General features: G+C 39.1%; 1 gene segment (V, D, J or C); it reads left to right on the top strand.

Moving 5' to 3' along the window:
* Positions 1-1,966: 1,966 nt before the first annotated feature.
* On the top strand, positions 1,967-21,085 carry LOC109922010. The segment is given in 9 exon segments: positions 1,967-2,066; positions 2,191-2,506; positions 3,324-3,370; positions 9,380-9,679; positions 12,733-13,044; positions 16,263-16,568; positions 17,035-17,364; positions 20,365-20,492; positions 20,633-21,085. Coding segments are annotated over 9 exon segments (1,797 nt in total).
* Positions 21,086-23,973: the final 2,888 nt, after the last annotated feature.

Below are 23,973 nucleotides of genomic sequence, written 5' to 3'. Positions count from 1 at the left end.
ATCTATCTATCTATCTATCTATCTATCTATCTATCTATCTATCTATCGATCTAGCTATCTCAATATTATATAGTGTTGTAGTGAACTTCGAGTGAACTGTTGATGTTTAGACATTGTCTGACATTCTGCAAATGTTTCCTTTCTCGAGAGAAGGGATTAGTTTTCCAAGTTACACAACCGAAAAATAAAATTTTATCCGGCATTGTTGCTGAGTCGATTTGTTTACGTGGAGGCAATGGTTATGGTTTGAATTTGGCTTTCCACCGAGCAGTCAACAGTGAGGAAAAGTATCTTTGATCTACTGCAGAAACTCAGATGTTTCCGATAAATGAAACTGGGATATCGAAGACCATTTCTCCATTCGGCTTAATTGCTGCTGACTATTGTGCCTGGCAGATTAAAGGGACGAATTATATAAAGCAAAATCTAAATAAGTAAACTACATTTTCCCATTTACCCACAAAGGGCACCTTTCACTTGGCATCTCTTCTTTAAACAAAAGATCAGTGAATGCAGCATTCACAGTGTGACAATCAGAAAAAAAAATGACTGGTCATTAGTAACTTCTATTACTTCCAACCAAAGGTCATTATAGTTAGTTAAGCCTTTTTATTAAGTAGTTTTTAAAGCTCATGAAAATGAGTTACTGGATCCAAACTCACATTGCAGTTATATTTGTTATCGTCTCAAAGTAAATTAACAAAATTGAATTGGCTCGAACTCGCATGGCTTGTTGAGCCATTCTCTGATTAGTGGGCCCTTATACATGGCTAGCACTGGTGGAGTGTAACGTTTATTTTTTTCTGATTTCTATTAGTTAACAGTCCCTGTCATAGCCACCAATGAACAGACAATTATGCTGTTTGTGATCTACATTCGTGGCAATTATTATTCTCGTAGTCTGTAACTTACCAGACACTCCTGAACTACCCACACAGTTATCCGTAATGATTCGGATGTTGAGTATTTTATTGTTTTAGTTATCATCTGGTCTGTTGTAGCTCCCTTTCAAAAATTTACCGAAGTGTTATGTTTCACTATCAACTCACTGCTTATTTCTCAGGAACACAGCTTTCCTTTACTATGCATTTCAAAAGACTATCTTAGGGTTGGAGCAATTTGAAAAAGACCCAAGGAGAGATATTCTGCAACGTAAGGAGGTTCTTCTTCTCTCCGCATCCAAGTTGGTTAGCGATATGCATTCACATTCTGAACGTAATAACTTTGGGCATGCTTTATACTAGTTTGCCTAGCATTGAATTTAGAAATACCGATTATAAATTTTATGTTATTTTGCAGTGTGAGAGAGAATTGGAGCGTCTGCAAAAATAAAGTCAGTAATTTTGTTGGCTGATAATATTGTTGAACTTTTTTTTAGCTTTTCTGCTTATTATTGAATATAGAAATGAAGGGGCTGAATTTCCAATTGAATATTCTAAAGGTAATCACTCTGGACACGCTCCCTATTAAGTTGCCTAACTTGAATTTAGAAAAGTGTCGTATGAACTGTATGTTATTTGTAGTATGACAAAGACTTAAAAGTGTTCCAGGAATAACAAGGTCAGTTATTTTATTGGCTGATAATATCATTGAGCTATTTTTTTTAAAGTTTTATCTGCTTATGAATGAATGTAGAAATAAAAGGAGTTGACTTCCAATTGGTTTTATTTAAATTGCTTTGCACAAAATATTTGAAACTATCACCTGAACTGAACCTCAAGCTGTTCGATTTTACGTTCTCCATTAAAAGTGTGGGAACACTTCCAATCAAGCTATTCAACGAAACAAGTAGCTCAAAAAAAAACCTCATACAAATGCATGAACCCATGTAGTAGGGCTGTCGAAGATGATACGAGGGTCCAGTCTCAGACTCCAACAGGAAACCAGCAGGCGTAACCCGTAAGCCTGCCCTTTCTGTCGAGCGTATAAATTCTGGTCCCTGGGCCGTAATTGAATACTCCTAATTCTGGTTTGCGAAGAGAGATCTTGACAGAACCGTTCTCCACAAGTTACCAGAATGATTATGTCGACTATTTTTCTCAGTTTGCTGCTGACTTTCTTATCATGTGAGTGTTTATTCTTTAAGTCTGTCTTTGTTTCTGTCTCATTGTTTCTCTACCTCAGCAATTTAAAAGACTCAGCCATCATTGCTTCAGCGTTAATGCTCATGTTTTGTTTTTCATTTTCAAGGTGTCCAATCGGAGATTATTTTGACTCAAAAAGTGGCGGAAACCGGCCATCCTGGAGGCACCCTAAGACTGACCTGTAAAACCAGCGGGTTCAATCTTGGCAACGACTGGATGATCTGGATCCGACAAGTTCCCGGACAGGGCCTGGAGTGGCTGCTTGCATACAAAAGTTCGTCGAGCAATAACTATGCCCCAGGGTTTAAAGATCGATTTACTGCGTCCAAAGACACTTCAAACAACATCTTCGCGTTGGACATGAAGAGCCTGAAGATCGAAGACACCGCCATCTATTACTGTGCAAGAGGCCACAGGGAGAGGAACCAGAGCTGGACCTGTTCAAAAACAGCTCAAGGGGACATTTTAGACTTCATTGTAAACTGACGGTCCGTCAGAGTTTTATATGTAATTATATCAACCCAATCTGAACTAGTCCTCAAGCTTCTCACAGTTTATATACCAGTAAAACTGACTTACAAGCCGATGTAATGAGGTAATGTTTTGGGCATATTGTGTTTAATGCTAACACTTCCATCAATTAAAGGCTTCGACATAATCTTAGCTCTAATTCATCTGACAGCTCGTGAAATCTCTGTCAATTGTGCTATGTAAACTATAGCTTTAATACTAATCACGATCAGTACTAAATGTCTATTTCACATGAAAATTGAGATAGCATATAGAACAGAGAATGAGTGCAGTTTCTGTACGGGTCTTCATCACAGTGCTCCTACAACGGATTGGCACTGAATTTCTGATCAATACAAAAACCCAGTCAGCCTCATTGTTTGAAATTGTTCAGTGTTTACTTTTACAAACCATCTAAACTTGTAGTCTCTATTATTTATGTGCACTATCATGCAAATATCACAGCTTCATTTGTAAAAGTAGTGATAATTATTGATGCACTAGTTAATAATTTTAAGAATCAGTTCATTTGTTACTCTGTGAACGATAAAACATTACAATCATTTATCAAGAATGATCAGTATCCACCAGCACAATTATAATGTGATGAAGATTTATCGTGACTTAAGTTTGTGTGTGTTTAGGAATGTTCAAATAATGGTAGAATTTTGCTTGTTTTGTGCAGTGCCAGGTACTGTGTGACCCAGTCCAGAGAAAGTAACACTGTGACTATCTTGATTACTGGGGACAAGGGACCATGGTGACGGTGACTGCAGGTAAGAGCCTTGAACTTTCTTATTAATTGTATTTTAATTTTCTATTCATGTAAGTAATTCATGACTTAAATTGAACTCGGATTCTGTGCTGAGCTTAGTTTTGTTCCGATTTTTTTAACGGAAAACTGATTAGAGACTTCAGTTAAGTCTCTGCAAATAAATAAAGTGCTGGTGGGGGATTCTGTTGTTTGGTGTATTTTTTTTTATCAAACGGGCATTCTGTGTGGTTGGGTTACTTGAAACACCGAAAGTCTCTTCATCAGTAAGCTATAAATAATGTTTAATATCAGTGTCACCCACTATCTGCGAGTTTTATTATCGACAACAAACGTTAAGAATTTAATGACGTCCGAAATATTACCAAAAATGATCAAAATATGCTAAAATATTGATAGTCATTCCTTGAATATATTCCAACAATATGTAATGCTATTACCATACTTTCATTTTGTGGTTTAGTTTATTAATGTTGTTGATGACAAGCACGGTAGATTCTCTCTTGAAATTTTCTTGCCTTGCTACACTTCATGTTATTGATTTGAGTTGATCAGTTTGTGATTTTCATTCATTTCAAACCATTGATTTGAGCTGATCGGATGCTGAATTTGTTTTACTGGAAAATGTTGAATTGAGTTGTTTGGATTCTGACTTTGTTTCACTTGATGCTGTTGAACTGAATTGATTGGCTTCTGGCTTTGTTTTATTTAATTCTGTTGAATTGAGTTGATTGGATTCTGATCCTCTTTCATTTGATGCTGTTGTTTTGCGTTAATGAGATTCTGATTTTTTATTACTTGATTCTGTTGAATTGAATTGATTGGATTCTTATTAAATTTTTTGGAAATCGAAGTGCATTTTCAAAAGGTTTCAAGCTTTCAGTAACTGGTGCTTTACTTCTGTTGAGGAGATTGTCTAAGTGGATTATTTTTAATTACTAATATTTGTGAAGTTCTTTTCTTTCCCCCCATTCTTTCTGCATCTGCTAAAGTCATGGGGCATTTTTTATGATTGATTGAAAACATTATATCCATTTGTAACTGTCAGAATGCTACCTTAAGGCAGAAACACGGAAGGTTTGAGAAATGAAAACAAAAACACGACATTTTAGTGCTTTGATTTAAAAAGAAGAACTTCAATTCTAATTGTAAACGAGATAAAGTTTATTTTTATTGGCCTCATTTAAAATATAATTTGAGACTAAAATCTTAAACTGCCTAATTGATCAGATTTCATAACTGAGACTAGACGTATGAGAACATACAAACGTAATGTGGTAATACTTATCCATTGAACTAATTTCATTTTGATCGTGAAGTGATTCATCAATATATGCCTCCAACTGCTCTATTGTGCACTGCACAAGATTGTCATGAACAGAAAAGTTGTACGGGTTGGAAGTAATTTGAATTGTTGCTAAAAACTTGCTAAGCTTTAACTGTTGTTAAATAAGTCACATTACACAGAAGACAGCTGTTATGACTTCTTATTCCTATTTAATTTAATGAATAGCTTGTTTGGTGACGAGTTTTGGTGGATTCCAATTTGAGTTTTTCTTGGACGCTGCATTTTGGTTCTGTTGAAAATGTTTGCAGAGCTAGTGCTGCTGAAAACACAGCATTGTTCCTCAGTTTGGTGATTTGGTGATGTTTGTTCTGTTGAGAATAGTGTGCGTTTGGGCGATATTAAATTTGTTAGATTTATGAAGCTCTTTCTGTTTTCTACACTGGTTTTGTGCTGTTTACATGGATCTTGACAGTGAACCACTTCAGTTCCCTCATTGAATGCAAACAGCATGTGAGTTGAATTTTCCTAAAGCTGACCACTAGATGAAAGGCAAATTGCAAAGGTTTTGGGAAACTTGGGGAAAAAGGATACATTTCGCACAATTCTTGCTTAAAAGTAATAATTGCAGAATAGTCTAATCCATGCTTCACATTCCAAATGCAAAACTCATCTGTCTACTTCAATCATAATGTCTGTCTTTGAGCAGTTTACAAATTACAGAGAAGCATAAATAGAATTTCAAAACACAATGTTGAAATAATTCTTGATGTTGTGCAAAAATGCCATAACGGTGATATATTTAATAAATAAGCACCTTTCGATTCCAATGTACACTACACACAAGTTTTCTGGCGAGAAAAGATAATTGACAAAAACTATTTGACAATTCTGCCTGAAATATTTCAAAGAATATCGATTTCACGTCACTGATCAAATTTGCAAGTAACTTGAATTATTTTATTGTTGGATCCCCGGTTCAACCATATTTGCAAGAATAAACGTAAAACATTAACTGGGTGATTTAATCCACACAGTGTTTTACGCGTTCCCAATCCGTGTGTTTTTAATATATTGAGTTACATTTGCTAACAACATATCAACTCAAGAGTCATTCATGAGAAAACAACTGCTGCAGTGGATTATGTGTCCAAGTCTAGATTTCAAATCAACTAAAATGACCCACTCATGAACTCACCATGGCAATACTTGCTGCGAATGCAGAGAATGTGTTATATATCTATGTGTTCAGACATATGCAGAGTTTAGAAATTTACAGAAGGCAGCAACTAGACGATATTACAGCCCATTTTTATTCAAACACTGAAAATAGAGTATATTTATTTTAATTAATATGCTTGACTGATTGTTGCAATGTAGCAAACTGAAGCATATTGCTCACATTAGTTTAATTGGATAATCATTTATTTAGACATCAGTTAAAGTGGCAACTCCCGACAGAAGCACTTTTCAATTAATACTTTTTTTAAAAAAAAATCTTTCATTGCAAAGCAGCTAAGAACAAAAGTAACTTGCTGATACAAAGCAAACCTGACAGTAATTATTTAGGAGACAGTAGGAACTGCAGATGGTGGAGAATCTGAGATAACAAGGTGTAGAGCTGGATGAACACAGCAGGCCAAGCAGCATCAGAGGAGCAGGAAAGCTGACGTTTCGGGTCTAGAGACCCTTCGCAATAAGACGTACCCTCTGGCTATGCTCTGCTATGAAAATTAAATTACAACGAATCTACAACATTTAACATGACGAATTGAGCAGATGCATCTGCTAGGATCAAAACTGTTGCAACGTTGGTTTCTATGGTATCTTTAACTGCCTTATTAAATGGTCCTGACTGGTTGTAAATCGTCTGGTTCAGAAGGCTGATTCTCAGACAGTTCATTTTCACATGGCGTTTGAAAACCGCTCTTATCTGCCAGAAATGTAATATTTCATAAGACGTCTCAGAAACGAGAGCCCTGGCTGAACTGTTACAACCAGAACGAACACTTCAGTAACAAAGCTAGACTGCAGGAGATTTGAAATTGGTTGTTAGCAACTACGAATATTTGATTGAACAAGAAATTTTTTTTTATCGTGTCTCAGTTGTCAGTGACATGTTTAGTGGCACAATGAAGAATCAGAACTTATTTTGCATCTTATTATTTGAGAACCTACCGTCAGCTTTTAGTGTTTATGGCAACAGTCATACTACATTTTAAAATATTTTAATCTACTTCAAACCAAGTAGTCGATCTTTTGAAGAAAGGCGCTCAGGGGTTTGAGGAAGGGAATTCTATGTTGAATTCCAATGGCAATGAATTTATAGTATTGCGTTTCCTATATTTATTTCTCTATAGTTGCCTCTATAATTTGGAGATGCCATCAAAGTATTCTTGGATAATTGTTGAAATGTTACTTTCATCATGTAAACATTGTGTAACAATCCCTGGGTTCTGGAAGGAGTTAATGATTAACACGGTTTATGCACTGTCAAACAGGTGACCTGCGTTGCCATAGATAGTGTCGAGCCCATTGTGCTCAGGCCTGTTGTGAAGCAATAGCAGTGTCTCTGTCCCTGTCCCTGAGCCAGGTGTCCTATGTAATATGTAATACCATCTCTTATCAGGTTAACTGGGAGGAGGGGGGTGGGATACATTGAGTTCTTTGGTTGTTTTTAGAATTCCTCTCACAGAGGCCTGTGAAATCTATTCAGTCACTGTCCTGACATGCGCTTCTTAAAAATTAGACAGAAATTTTGTGTTAGCTGCTTTAAAAAAAAAAATCAGTCCATGTTCAACGACTTTTGGGCTTCGCTAGCTGGGTTGAATGGAGAAAATCTTTGCAGAAATCCCGCTTTTGACTTGCTGTTCTATCAACATTGTTTATGACTGATCCAGAGATAATCGTTTCCAAAGCATTTTTGATGAGAACATGTCGATGCTAATTTATTTTATATCAAACTAGTGCTGGACGTGAGTTTGACTGCTTGGTAGTGTGGCATTTCTACAGAAACTAACACTTGCAGCAGTTGCTTTTCAGGAAGTCTTCAATTTATATCTCAGGTCGTCCTGTACCACTGCGAAGAATTTTCTTCCAGCAGATGTCAAGCAAACATAGTCAGCGTCGAACTCATTAGGCGTTAGTTCTCGTGCCTGAAAACATGAAAAAAATTGACAAAGAGGGATCACTGGACTCGACACGTTAACTTTGCTTTCTCTCAACGGGAGCTGCCAGAACTGCTGAAATTCTTCAGCGATATTTGATTTTATTTTCGGTTTCAAGTATTTACAGTTTGTTATTTCGTTAGAAAAAAAAGTTCTGTTGTCAGGGGAAACAACAAGTTATTCGTAAAGAAAATGTGTTTTAATGAATTAAGAAAATTCAATGCTAGTTAATATCAGATAATCATTGAATGTGAGTTACCTGATATCGAGCCGTAGTTTCAGAAGAAGCTGTAAATTCACTGTCACTGGATTTCAACCTGTACATAAAAGTTTAATATTGGATTAGGTGCCTCAGAAATGAGAGCCATTACTAAATTGTTACAGTCAGAACGAACACCTCAGTAAGAAAGGTCGACTGCAGGGGTTTTAATAAAAAGTGTTCACTGTAAGTGATAGCCTAACGAATAGCATAGTGACAAAAAGACAGGATCAAGAGAAGGGCACTCAGCCCCTTGAGCTGTTGCACCACTTAATTAGATTGTGTTGGATATATGACTTAACTCTATAGGCCTGCCTTTGGCCAAAAACCTTTAACACATTTAATTAACAAAGAAAGACTGTCCCAGATTCAATTATTCGTCTGCATATAACAAAGGGAAACATCATTTATGGAAGACATTTTGTAAGGTTTCAAGGTAACACAATGGGGCTGTAATTAAATAGCCATGAAAATAAGCTTTAATCTCTGGCAATTTCCATTTGAAACATCCCAATCAAATGAGTCAGATCCCTTTAATTTAACATTATATTTATTTATTCCATACAATATAATGTATGATTGCATTGAAAATAAAATGAGCAAACCTTCATTCCCATTACATGATGAAGAAATCGTTCTGTCAGTTCAGTGAAAACATAGTCTAAACACAGAAAACGAACACTTTCAGCACGTCAACCGTGTGTGGACACACAGCAAGTACATCAAATATGCTTCTATTCTTCCAGTGGTTATTTGATTCTCTAGACGGATGTGGGTTGTCAGAATACTTACATCTCCTTGAGAAGTTAGTAGTCATCAGCCTACGTGAGTTGCTGAGATTCATATGGCATAAAAATTCCATGACATGTTTAGAAAGTGTGTTCCATGGCAGAGATCCAGTAAAAGTAACGAGCCAGTGAAATAGTTGCATTTCAAGATCGAGTGTGATCTGGAGGAAAACTTTCATGGGAAGCACTTACCATGCATGTGAGCCCTTGTCTAAAAAAGGTCTCGGTTTTGAAATGTGCTGCCGAAGGAACGTGTGAATCTACAAATTAGAAGCTAAAGAAAGCATCTCTAACCCTAAAGAATGTTCTTCCATTCATGAGATCATCATAAGTCTTGCTGTTCTTTGCTCTTTCCAACTCCCAACAAAATTTCGCCTGATTGTTAATTGTTCATTGTTACAACTATTATAATGTAAATTTTAGCAGAAACCATTAGCAGCTGAGGGTACATTTGAGTAACTAATAAGGTCGAATTATCAGAGTCTAACTTGTTCAATCGTCCATTCTTCCCTAGTGACAACATCTTCTCCCACACTTTATGGCCTCATCTCCTCCTGTCAGCAACACAACATCGATGGTTCTGTGATCTTTGGTTGCTTGGCAATGGACTATTCCCCTGACGTCACCAAGGTGACCTGGAAGAAAGGTGGGAAGCCGATCACGACTGGATTGAAGACTTACCCATCAGTGAGGAACAAGAAGGGAACTTATACCCTAAGCAGCCAGTTAACCGTAGCTGAGTCAGAGGCGGATTGCAGCAAAATCTACTGTGAAGTTCAACACATTGGGTCAGAGGAGAACACTAAAATGCCATGTAAGTGTCGTGGGACGTGAGATAAACAGAAAACCTGTGATTAACATGAATGGGGAATTATTTATAACACTTTTCACACAGTCATAGATGTGTGCTGCACAGAAAAGGCCCTTAGGACCACCCGATCCACGCCTATCAATAACAAACACGTAACTGATCCAATTTAATATGCCAGCACTTGATCCATTGTCTTGTATTACTTGCCTTCGCACGTATGCATCCAAATTCTTCTTACATATTATGAGGGATTCAGCCTATACATGACTTACAAGCACTGATTTCCAGGTTTGCACCACCCTGTTTCGCTGACATCCACTTTAAACTTCGTGACCTTTCGTTAGCCCTATTTCTCTTAGACATTGATCCCTCCATCAAGGGGAAAGGTTTTTATTTTTCCTGCTTATCCTGCCTATGCCCACCACAATTCCAGAAATCTCAATCACGTTCTCCCTCAAACTCCTCCGCACTAAGGAAAACCCCAGTCTGTGTAATCTCATTTCGTAACTAAAACTTCCAGTCCAAGCAAAATCCTGATAAATCTCGCCTATGCCCTCTTCAGTGTAAACACATTCCTCTGATAATGTGGATTCGTGATCAGCACACAATACTTCAATATGGCCTAACCAGCGTTTTATTAAGTCCCAGCATTATCTCCCTGCTCATAAATCCAATGCCACAGCTAATAAAGACTAATGTCCCACACAACTTCTTAACCTATTTGTTCACCTGTGACAGAAAATTAAGGGATCACAGAGCATGCACACCAAAGATCCTCAGTGCTTTCCAGGCTTCCAATATTCAAATCCTTGTGTTTTCTTCCGTGCAAATGCATCACTTTACACTTATCCAGAATCATTTCTATTTGCCGCTTCTCAGCGCATGTAGCCAACAGTTCAAGATCCTCCTGTGACCTATAACTATCATGCTCACTACTGACCAACTCGACAATTTTCATTTCGTCTCTGAACTTACTGGTCAATTTTCCAATATTCAAGTCTAAATCGTCAGTGTTTAGAAGAAACAGCAACGAAATCAACACTGATGCCTGAAGCCCAGCACTAAATGAACATTTCCAATCACACAAACACCGCAAGACCATTATCCTCGTCTCCATGCCACTCAGCCAGTTCTGGATTCAATTCGTTCAACTAACTCCGATCCCATTGGCTCTTATCTTTGCTATCATCTGCAAACCTGGTTAACTTTTCGAAAAACACTATCAAATGGTTCAGACATAACTTCCCCTCAATAAAACCACTTCAGAATTTTTGATTGATCCTCCAAATGAAGATTAATTGTGTTTCACAATGTTTCCAACAGTTTCCCAATCACTTGACAAGCCTGTGCTTTCAATGTTTATCCCTTCCCTCCGCATGCATAACTGGACCACATTGCTGACCTACAGTCATTTGGCACAGACCCTATGGCCAGACAGGAATTCTGAACTATTTTAAATTGCCCAACTATTTCATCCTGTGCTTCACTGAACAGCCTGGGATACATTTCATCCGGCCTGGAAACTTCGCTACTTGTATTCCAGCAAGATAACACAGAATATCCAAGCATCTATTCTAATTTCTTAAATTCAATCACAGCACTTCACAATGATTCCTATATCCACATTGTCCCTCGTACGAGTGAACAACTGAACAAAAGCTAAATCCTCTGACTTCACACCAACAATATCATACAGAAATGGGGGTTACTATTTGCCGAGTTATCCTTTTATTATGATTGAATTTGTAACGTTCTTTTATAGTTTCTTTCATTTTGACCTTCATTATTCTTTCGTGGTACTTTTTGTTTTCCCATTTTCCCATTTTTGTCAAAATCCTCCTTGCACTTTCTGTACACTTTGAGAATTTCTATTGTTTTGAGTCTTCAGAATATACCATAAATCTCCCATTTTTCCCTTTGTCTAACCCTGTATGTCCTTTGATGTCCAGAGCTCGCTACATTTTTTGTCCCATACTGTGGATTCATCGGAACATGTCGTCCTTATATTTTTCCTGTTCTTTCTTGAATGTGCCTTATTGCTCCAACTTAGGTTTACATTCCAGTTCGGTCAAATCATTCCTGACCTTATTAAAATTGACTTCCCCATTTCAGGACTTTGGTGCAGGCCCACTCCTATCCCTTTCCAGTACAATCTTGAATCAAGCAGATTTATGATCTCTGCCTGCAAAATGCTCCACCATTGATATCTGAACCATTTGTTCGGCTTCATTACATAAAGTAAGTCCAGGTTCACCTCTCTCTTGCAAGGTGCGTATTTTAAATGTCTATTAAATACATTCTCTATTTTTGGTTTTAAAAAATCTCTTCGGAGCATTTTCAGAATTCTGCTCCCTCTAACCTTTTGACAATTTGAATACCCGAGCTGAAATTGAGGAAATTAAAATCAGCTTTAATCATTCCCCTATTAATTTACAGTTTTCTGAAATGCGCCTATGTCGCTGCACTTCTCGATCTCTTGAAGAGATAGAGGGCTCTATAGAACTCTTCCAGTCGTATATTTGGTTTATTTTGGTTTTTTAGTGCTGTTCACTTGAGGAAGTATCTGTGATTTAATCCTTCTTTACAACCTGAAATACCCTGATCAGTATTGCAACAGAACCATGGCCCCCTTTATATATTTCTCTGTCTCGCCGGACGGCCTGGAATTATGAACTTCCAATCCTGCCCCTCTCTCAACATATTTCCACGATATCAATTGCACGATTTCCTTAATTATGCCCTCAACGCACGAGTCTTATTTGTCAGCCTCCTTTCATTAAAACGAATAACATCCAACATTGCTAACTGCCTTTTGACTTAATTGGCCTATAATTTCTATGCCTTCTTTAGGCCGTTGCTACCCTTTCTAATTTTGGCATTTCACATCGCCCTGCTGATCTTTCTGTGTCGATCACAGCTTCTCTACCATTTTGCACATTATGCTCTTTGTAATACCGAAGTTGTTGTCAATTAACAACAATTAACATTGATATATAACAAGTAATGGTATTAGTTATCAAATCCGTCAGCTAAATTACACGATGTGTTCCTTTAAGGTCCAATTATTGTCCATCCAACTCTTCTCCTAACTGTGAGTTCCAGTGAAGAAATTACGAACAGCAAATTTGCAACCATCGTCTGTTCAATCATCGATTTCCAACCAAAGTCAATCTTAGTGACTTGGTTGAAGAATGGACGACCCGTGGATTCTGGCTTCTTCAACTCTCCTGTGTATGAAACGAACAAGAACTTCTCAGCGACCAGTCGGCTGAGAGTCCCTTCTAGTGAATGGTTCAACAGTGCAGTCTATACTTGCCAGGTCACCCATGAAGGGCTCATTCAAAGTGGAAACATCACCGGATTCCAGGGTAAGAAATACATACTAAGAGAACTACACATCATTCTGAACGCAATGTAAATCAAATACGCGAATTGATCAGGCTTGGTAAACAACAGAGAACAACTTGTAATTTACCGTCATGCCGTGAAAATATTATTTCCGTGTTAGTGTTATGTCAGCATTGCTTGTAATTCAGATCAGAAAAAAAAAACACACACACTTCCGTCTATGTTGAAGACATATGGACAGTTAGTTGGATTTGGTTGTTGATTGAACGTACTTGGAGAGGGAGTCGGAGTGCCGAATCTATTACTGGTATGGTCCCAAGGATAAGGGTTTTCGGGTTCGAGGAGGGATCTTTTTGAAACTGAGAAAACCCTGAGAGATCGAGACAGAGTGGATGTGGAGAAGATGTTTTCACCATAAGGTAAGACTAGGACCCAATGGTACAGAGGCAGAGTCAAAGGGCGAACCATTTAGAAATGAGATTAAGAGGAAATTCTTCAGCTAGAAAGTGATGAATCTGTGGATTTCATTGCTTCAGAGGGCTGTGTAGGCCATGTCATTGAACGTATTTAATGCAAAGATAGATAGGCTGATGCTTAGTCCGGGGCGAATGTGTGTGTATAGGTTGAGAAACATATCAGCTGTGATCAAATGGCGGAGCAAACTTGATTGGCAGAATAGCCCGATTCTGCTCCTATATCTTATGATCTTGTGGTCTTCAGATGACATCGTAAAAATATAAAACAGAACACGTTCAATACTTTGTTCCAAGCTCAGGAATTATCTGAGATAACAAGGTGCAGAGCTAGATGAACACAGCAGGTCAGGCAGCATCAGAGGAGCAGGAAATCTGACGTTTCGGGTCTGGACCCTGCTTCAGAAATGGGGGAGGGGAAGAGGACTCTGAAATAAATAGAGAGGGTGGGGAGGCAGATGGAAGGCACATAAAGGAACAGATAGGTGAAAAGGAGACGGACAGGTCAAGGAGGCGGGGATGGAGACAATAAAGTTGAGTGTAGGTGGGGAGTTAAGATGGGGCTTGGTCAGTCAAGGGAAGGCTGGCAGGTCAAGGAGGCGGGGTTGAGGCTGGTAGGTAGGAGGTGGGGGTGGGGGTGGGGGTTGGTCAGTGAGGTGGGAGGAGCGGATAGGTTGGAGAAAAGACGGGCAGATCAAGGAGGTGGGGACGAGATGGGCTGGTTTTGGGATGAGGTCAGGAATGGGGAGATTTTGAAACTTCTGAAGTCCACATTGAGACAATTGGGCTGCAGCGTTCCCAAGAGAAATATGAGGTGCTGTTCCTGCAACCTTCGGGTGGCATCGTTGTAGCACTGGTGGAGGCCCAGGATGGACATATCGTCCAAGGAGTGGGAGGGGGAGTTGAAGTGGTTCTCGACTGGAAGATGCAGTCGTTTGTCACGCACCAAGCGTAGGTGTTCCACAAAGCGATCTCCAAGCTTCTGCTTGGTATCCCTGATGTAAAGGAGGCCACACCAGGAACAACGGATACAATATACCGCATTAGCAGATATGCAGGTGAACGTCTGTTTAATGCGGAAGGTTTTCTTGGGGCCTGGGATGAGGATGAGGGGGGAGGTGTAGGGGCAGGTGTAGCACTGCCTGTGGTTGCAGGGAAAAGTTCCAGGAGTGGTAGGGCTAGTGGTGAGTGTGGAGCGGACAAGGGAGTCACGGAGAGAGCTGTCCCTCCGGAAGGCAGATAAGAGTGGGGAGGGAAAAATGTCCTTTGGAGTTGCGTCAGATTGCAGGTGGCGGAAGTGGCAGAGGATGTTGCGTTGACTCCGGAGGTTGGTGGGATGGTACGTGAGGACGAGGGGGATTCTGACATTGTTGTCATTGCGGAGAGGCGGTGTGATGGATGAGTTGCGGGAAATGCGAGAGACGTGATCGAGGGCGCTTTCGACCACTGTGGAGGGGAATTTGTGGTCCTTGAAAAACGAGGACATCTGGGATGTCCAGGAATGGAATGCCTCATCTCGGGAGCAGTTGCGGCGGGGGCGAAGGAATTGGGAATAGGGGATGGCATTCTTGAAGGAAGGTGGGTGAGAGGAGGTGTATTCTAGGTAGCTGTGAGAGTCGGGAGGCTTGAAATAGATATCTGTTGGCTTAGATTTGGTATGGTACGGGGCTCCTCAACTTCAATCAAGGCACCAAAGCATAGAACAAATGGGTATCATATTTGATTAACAGGGATAAACGTGATCTAATTGAACTTCTTTTAGACGTTCTCTGTAAATGGTGTATGTGGCAAGAAAATAAATTTTGGTGGGAATGCTACAGTAGGGATGAATGAATTGGAATTAGAGCCAGGCTGTTTCAATTTGGTTTCAGGATGGAGATGTTCCAACAGTGAGTCGTGGAAGTCTAAAGTTCGCTTGGCCAAACTTCCATTGTGTTTCTGCATCGATTTAAAACGTTCCTACTTGATTTTTAAATTTGATTCTGCGAGTAAACAAAAAATTGCAGATTGATAAGTAATGAGAAAATAGAGGTCAGTCGCTAAAAAAAAAACTGAAGTGAAAGACTTGAGTTGAAGAGTGTCCTACTCTATTTCTAATGCTGTGGTCAGAGTATTATTTTCACATCTACTTCAAATTCATGAGGAATAATATCTCATGCCATATTTTAGAGAACAATCTCACGCAAATAATGCAAATAATTTTCAATCATGTTAAATCACGTTGAACAGAATTTCCGTCACCGTTCACCGCTCCAGTAACACATTAAAATCTTTGCAAATACATGAGGAATCAGAGAATAATTACGATTGATTACAATTTTCCCGAAATTCGGGATTTGGGGTGGCACTCAGCATGACCAACATCATTTGTATGCATGGTTCATGAATGTCGAAATGAAGTCATTACATTGAGCGGAGATTAGTTTTGTCACAAGTATCAATAGAATGACTTAACTGAGAGAAGAACTCTGAAAGGAAGGTTACTCCATGTCTAACATCATGGTACCTTTGATTATTTTACTTTCTTCATAGGATTCACTTGTTGCAAAGCCAGTGTTCCTTAAAAATAATTACACAGGTCATGTTTTAGGTAATCACGAATGATTTCACAAATCAAAATATATGAACAATTTATCGTTTCAGGAAAAGTTGAAAATTGCTACCTCGAAGGTCGTTTCTTTACCTTGTAAGGAAATAGCCTGAAGGCGGGTGTTTTGATCGCAAAGAGGCATTTTTCATTGACTGTGATGTTTACTTCATTGCAGTTACGGAGTGCCGTGATTACACAGTTAAAATACTACCGCCGCCAATCGAACAGGTCTTACTGGAGGCGACGGTGACGTTGACCTGTGTTGTATCCAATCTTCCTTTTGGAGTCAACGTCACCTGGACACAGGAAAATAAGCCTTTGAAATCAGAGATTGCTGACCAAGCCAGAGAGGATCCCGACAGCGTGATCAGCAAATTGGACATTTCTACTGAAGCCTGGCTGAGTGGGGTTACTTTCTACTGCGTGGTGAACCATCAGTATCTACCGACTCCTCTCAGAGACTCCATCCACAAGGAGAAACGTGAGTGGTGAGATCAAAGCACGAACTCTCTCCTTGTGCCTGTTTCCAACGCATACGTAATTTTGCTCCATTCACATCGATAGTATTCTTTGATTTATAACGAACTAATACCTTTGGAAGCATTCACAATGCATTTCCTGGCAGCTCAGTAGCTGATTAAGAAAAAGTTGGATTCAAGGATAATGTATGATGATTCAGTCACATACCGTAGGAAAAGCCTGGTTTGTGACGTAAACATCAGCAATGACGAATGGACAGAAATTCCTGGTTTTGGGCTGGAAAAATGCGGCAACTTACCAAGCAAACTTTTTTTTCTAAAAAATAAAATGGATACCATTCTGCTCCTTTGGAAAATGAAAGTGGATTAATCCCAAATTAAAAATGGAATATTTTAATATTTAGTGAAATACCAATATTGAGCTTGTATTTTTAAAATTATTTTATGTTTGTTTCAAATATTCTGCAGCAATAAATCCACTGGAGCCATCAGTGTCTGTCCTCTTGCCACCGACGGAAGAAGTCTCCACTCAGAAGTTTGTCTCCCTCACTTGTTTCGTGAGACATTTCTCCCCCCGTGACATCTTCGTCAAGTGGACAAACAATGATAAGCCGGTGAATCCCAGTAACTACAAGAACACCGAGGTGACGGCAGAGAGCGACAACGCCTCCTTCTTCATGTACAGCCTGTTATCCATTGCAGCGGAGGAGTGGGCCAGCGGTGCTTCTTACTCCTGTGTGGTGGGACATGAAGCGATTCCATTGAAGATCATTAACAGAACAGTTGACAAATCCAGCGGTAAACCAAGTTTTGTAAACATTTCACTTGCACTGATGGACACCATTAATTCATGCCAATGAAAATTACAAGGTTACATTTAAGAATTCAATAAAAGTACTAAAGACTTTGTTCGTCCAATTGTGATTTAAACATACAACGTTTAATTAATTGTGTTTGACACTTTTACTAATATTCCATCCATTCAGTTCAAGTTGATTATTAACAGACCCAGTACTCACGTCTTATGCAGTTAATGCACCCTACTCAGACGCACTCTGGTTCGGAGACAGAGTAAAGCTCACGCATTGCTGCATTCCACAAAGTACCTTCTTCATCTCAAATCCCACTCAGACTAAATTTGAGAATGTCCAATCTTTTGACAAATTCACAACCCGCATTTTGATCAAGCTGTTCCTAATCCCCAAAGTGCCTAATCTTCAAAATTCATGTCAGCTTTAAACTGCTGCATTTCACGAATTGGCAGCATAAACTTAAGAGATTTTATGAATTATTTTTGATTGTGATATACCAACAGGAAAGACAAGTTACGCGGAACAAACATCAACGACGACAGAGCAACTTGAATTTAACTTTTGTTTCTAGGGAACTGCCAGGGATCTCGCACCAATGCATTAATTAAGAGTATTTATCTTCACTTCTATACTAGAGAGAACCAAAAGAAAAATTGTTGTTGTTCAGCAGAGGGAGAGGAGAGGGAACGTTGAAGCGACTATACTCTTGCTTCCCATACAGAATGTTTTAACTGTAGAGGGCATTTGTAAGGTGAACTAGTTGCGAATAGGAACAGTCATCATTTTCTAACTGTCCGAAGATTTAAAATGTCCACATGAAATTATAATTTTGAAGCATGTTGGACACGCGTGTCCCCGTTAATCATCTCTTAACATTGAATACCTATAATCAAAACCAAAGCTGATGATTGCATTATCCCAATTCGTACTGCACAGTTTTGTCTCAGATTTGTGGAACACATGGGATCAATTCTGATATTCGAACGCCTGACGTCATTTAGTTTCACGTACAGTACACATTGATATTTCCTAAAACATATTCAGAAATATTTTTATCCACCTCTGGAGCAGTGGCGGATTGAACTCGAGCCCCTTGTCTCAAAGACAGAAATTCTATCACTGCAACAAAAGAGTCTTTCACAAAGCAATAATCTTTCCACAACGACGAGAAATGCTCCCCACACCATTTGGGTCAGACCTCATTATTGGCAGTCGATTAAAATTAAAACCATGACGAAAATGAACATGGTTTAGTAAGACAACAGAAACACACACAGATACAGACACATGCTCACAAACACACATATAAAAACACAATTACGCAGAATCTCACGTAAAGACACATATATGAGCACACAGCAATGTCCATACAAACAAGCCATCACACAAGCATAAACGCACGGAGACACACATGCATATGATCATGAGCATCCACGTAAATAACTGCATACAAAAGCAGATACACGGAAACACAAACACACACCACACACACACACAAAAGCGAGCGTGCGCGCACACACGCACACACACAAGTGAACAGTGGTACGTACACATAACCATGAAAAATATAGACACACGTTAACACACAAATGGACACGAATGTATGTATATTCGTTCACCATAAAACCTACTGACATACATGCATAAATACACAGATACAGCATCCGAAAATGTCCTTCCAAATGTATGCTCACAGAGACGCGGTTGAGCGCAGAGATAAATATTAAACTCATCACTATCCCATTTTCACAAACATAGCGATATGATGAGAAAGGCAGCTTAATGATTTATTTTTAAATGACACTCATTTGCACAAATACACTGTCATGCTTACATGCAATTTCAGAGTCTGACATGCAGACACGCAAGTGTGCAGATCAATAAACAGTGGAGCATTTACAAGGCAAGGGTTAGGATACAAGCATCGGCAAACATCCGCACACAATAACACAACTAAGCATATCAGGAGATGGTTTATATGCACAGACACGCAAAAAGACATCACATAAATATAACCATCCATCAAAACAGAAAGTTTCATACTTACATAATATATACATATGGAGCACAAACTTGAAAATAACCTAACGTATGTACGATCGAAAATAGATACATAAACACATATTTTAGATGGCAATAATGCAAAACAAACGCATTCACAATGACATTAAAAGATAAAGACAGGCATCAATGAATGAAGTGACGTGTTAACACAATGTGAAATTGTGAAATTAACAACATCTGCATACATAATCACAACCATGTAAATGAACACACCAGCACTAAAGAAACATGGATATGTTTATTTATGTCCAAACTCCAACATGGACGCTGCGAAGTAAGAGAAACTCGTGACCAGATTCACAAACATTAAAGGAAAATCATAGGCACCAAGCTATAGACAAAAATAAATGAAGGTGAACGCGCACAAAAATTTACTCCTAACAAAAATATAAAGCAGTGTCTTTACTGTGCACTTGAATTATGTTCATGATTTGCCAAGCAACTGTTCACGAATAATTGAAGAAGATGAGTAATCATATTTTAACTCTTATTCAATGATGGCCAAAATTTTCAACTAAAGAGTTGTCACAGCCTATAGTTAAAATATAATTATGTTATAATAATAATAATTAATAATAATTATTATAATTATAATTATAATTATTATTATTATTATAATCGTTCCCGATGAGTGTTCTGCAAATGATAACAATGGTAACATTCCCCAATAATTGATTAAATGACGAAGTAATTCAAAATTTTCTGACACACGTAATAAAGGAAGACTGTGTGCAGTTAGTATTAGCAATTTGTTGCTGAGAGACACGAACACAATCATAGATCCAGGTAGGGAGTCAAATTTGAGAACATCCCTACAGCTTGAAAAAGATGTTATGGTCCATGATTACATTATTTATATAGAGGCATATCAGTCTGGATCAACAAACAATGTAAATACATTCTCTCGGTTTTATATTCATAGATTCAATAGATCACCCTCGGATTGAAGACTATGAGGATGATAACAGCAACATCTGGACGACTGCTTCCACATTCATCACCCTGTTCTTCCTGAGTATTTTCTACAGCGCTGCCATCACTCTGGTGAAGGTGGGAATAATTAAATAATTCACACTTCAAACAGACGAATATGGTTTGTCAAATCTCTAAGTGTGTCTTTGAATAAAAATTAAACCTAAATGCTCCTGATCATAAACATCTGGATCATTACTTTATCGTTTTTTTTCCAGGCCAAGTGAATAAATTTTGGATCCTGTACAATTTCCTCATCTGTTTGTTGAGCCTTCTGAAATCCAAATCTACAATCTATCCTGTTGTTGACTCTAACAGTGCGATAACTTCAGTTTATGAGTGTGTACCTGACAAAATAATTGATGGCGTTTCCGTTTTTTTTGGTATCGTTAAGAAAACTATGTATGAAATACTTTGTAACTTCCCATTTTTTGAAGACGGCTTGTATTTTTTTTTTGTCGTTGTTGTTGTTCCTTATTCAGAATGGTGGCCTGACCTTTATTTTGAGCTTGTACTTTCTCTTTCTGATGATTGTTACAGCTCAGAGCACGTGCGTCTTCATTCCAATGTGCTATCAATTCATTATATTTACTTACATTAACTTTAACATACATTTTTGGATAAAAATGCTGTCTGAAATAGTTAATAAATCATTAATGAATATATACAAACCTTGAGTTGGCTTGATTCTTTCTTCAAGGCCCATCAGTAATAATACATTTCCCCAGTTTATGTGGCCCACTCCCTTCCCACCCAAATGCTTTTCACGTCTTATGACTGGGGGTGTTTCACTCTGTCATTTCGGTTAATGCTGCGACACCTTGCAGTCCACCATTGTATATCCATGTTTAATTCAGTCTGCCGAATGGAACACTCCAGAGGCAGAATGATTAGAGCGCAAGGAAGCCCTCGATGTTTCCTTTTATGCACAAAGGGTTGCGGTTTCGTGTCAAGTATGTTTAAAAATCAAGATCTTTGTTCCACAAGAAGCCTATAGAAGGCAGGAAATAGATTTATAAAGCTCACTCTGCTCTGTCTAAAATAAAAATTCTCCCTACATTGGTACAGCCTGGGTTAATAAAGGATGAATCTCCACTTAAAATGCCAAATTAAACATTCCTCAACCAAAACTGTCAACGTTCAGTCAGGAATAGAGACACAACCGTGGGCAAACCAAGGGCTGACTCTTCGTCCTGAAGTTTTTTTTTTACATAAGTCTCATGGAGCACAAATGTTTGAATCTATTTGAAACACAATGCCTTCCAGATCCCAAGGAAGGAGATTGAGAACTGTCTGATACAGGGTTATCACTGAATAGCACACTTTACAATTGTAAATCAGAGCTCAATGTCGATCAGGCAAGGCAGAAATGAAAAGTACTGGAAATATTCAGCATTCGGCCCTATGCAGCGCAAGACAGAATTCTACAGAAATAATAACAGCTGTTCTCAAAGTTTGTAACCTATCTGGCCTAGAGATGCAGAAGCCTTCTCCACGAGTTATAGTTTATTCATTCTGGGAGCTATATATGTAATATGAATCCGTTACGTAAAAAAAATCTGTGGACATTTGAAATCACAAATCAACTAAGACTTGCCTCGGCCAAATTTAATATCTGATTCAGCCTGGAACACCCAGTATACAAAGGATGGGGTATTCAGTGTACAGACAGATAGAGCAAGCTGAGAATCTATAAGGAAGGATAAGCAGTTGATAGGGCAAAGTGGCAGTCAGTGCGACTGGTTGAGGTGTGTCTACTTCAATGCAAGAAGTATCAGGAATAAGGTTGATGAACTTAGAGCATAGATCAGTACTTGCAACTACGATGTTGTGGCCATTACGGAGACTTGGATAACACAGGGGCAGGAATGGTTATTGGATGTTCCGGGGTATAGAAGTGTCAAAAGAAATAGGGATGGACGTAAAAGAGGTGGGACAGTGGCATTGCTAATCAGGGATGGTATCACAGCTGCAGAAAGGGTGGTCGTGGATGAGGTTTCCTCCACTGAGTCAGTATGGGTGGAAGTCAGAAACACGAAAGGAGCAGTCACTTCATTGGGAGTTTTCTATAGGCCCCCGAATAGGAACAGAGACACTGAGAAACAGATTGGGAGACAGATTATTGAAAGTTGCAGAAGTAACAGAGTTGTTGTCATGGGCGACTCCAACTTCCCTAATATAGACTGGAACCTCCTAAGTACAAATAATTTGAATCGAGCAGGTTTTGTCAGGTGTGTCCAGGAAGGCTTTCTGACTCAATATGTAGATAGGCCGATTAGAGGGGAGGCCATATTGGACTTGGTGCTTGGGAACGAGCCAGGTCAGGTGTCACATCTCTCGGTGGGAGAGCATTTTGGTGATAGTGATCACAATTCCCTGACTTTTACTATAGTCATGGAGAGGGATAGGAGTAGACGGTATGGGAAAGTATTTAATTAGGGGAGGGGGAATTGCAATGCTATTAGGCAAGAACTACGGAGCTCCAATTGGGATAAGAAGTTCTCATGGAAATGCACAATAGAAATGTGGAGGTTGTTTAGTGTGCAGTTGCTACAGGTACTGGACAGGTTTGTCCCACTGACGCAAGGAAAGGATGGTAAGGTGAAAGAACCTTTGCTAACAAGACATGTTGAACACCTAGTCAAGAGGAAGAAGGAAGCTTACTTAAGGTTGAGGAAGCAAGGATCAGACAGGGGTCTAGAGGTCTACAAGGTAGCCAGGAAGGAACTGAAGAATAGACTTAGGAGAGCTAGAAGGGCGTATGAGAAAACCTTGGTGGGTAGGATCAAGGAAAACCCCAAGGCTTTCTATACTTATGTGAGCAACAAGAGGATGGCCAGAGTGAGGGTAGGGTCAATCAGGGATAGTGGAGGGAACTTGCGTGTGGAGTCAGAGGAGGCAGGGTAGGTCCTCAATGAATACTTTGCTTCAGTATTCACCAGTGAGGGGAACATTGACGTTTGCGAGGACAGCATGAAACAGGCAGATATGCTCGAACAGGTTGTTGTTAGGAAGGAGGATGTGCTAGAAATTTTGAAAAACATGAGGATAAAGAAGTCCTCTGGGCCAGACGGGATATAATCAAGATTATGTAGGGGAAGCAAGGCATGAAATTGCTGCCCCTTTGGCAATGATCTTTGTGTCCTCATTGTCCACTGGAGTAGTACCAGAATGTTGGAGGGTGGCAAATGTCATTCCCTTGTTTAAGAAACGGAATAGGGATAATCCTGGAAATTACAGACCAGTCAGTCTTACTTCTGTGGTGTGCAAATTATTGGAGAGGATACTGAGAGATAATATTTATGCTTATTTGGAAAAGCGCAGTTTGATTAGAAATAGTCAGCATAGCTTTGTGAGGGGCAGGTCGTGCCTCACAAGGCTTTTTGAATTCTTTGAGGATGTGACAAAACACATCGATGAAGGTAGATCAGTGGATGCGGTGTATATGGATTTTAACGAGGCATTCGATAAGGTTCCACATCGTAGGCTCATTCAGAAAGAAGGAGGCATGTGATTCAGGGAAATGTAGCTGTCTGGATATAAAGCTGGCTGTCCAATA

The sequence above is a fragment of the Rhincodon typus genome, chromosome 42 (genome assembly GCF_021869965.1).
Source record: "Rhincodon typus isolate 14 chromosome 42, sRhiTyp1.1, whole genome shotgun sequence".
Lineage (NCBI taxonomy): Eukaryota > Metazoa > Chordata > Chondrichthyes > Orectolobiformes > Rhincodontidae > Rhincodon > Rhincodon typus.
Note: the sequence above shows the minus strand (reverse complement) of the source record. Positions and strands in the feature narration are given on the sequence as shown.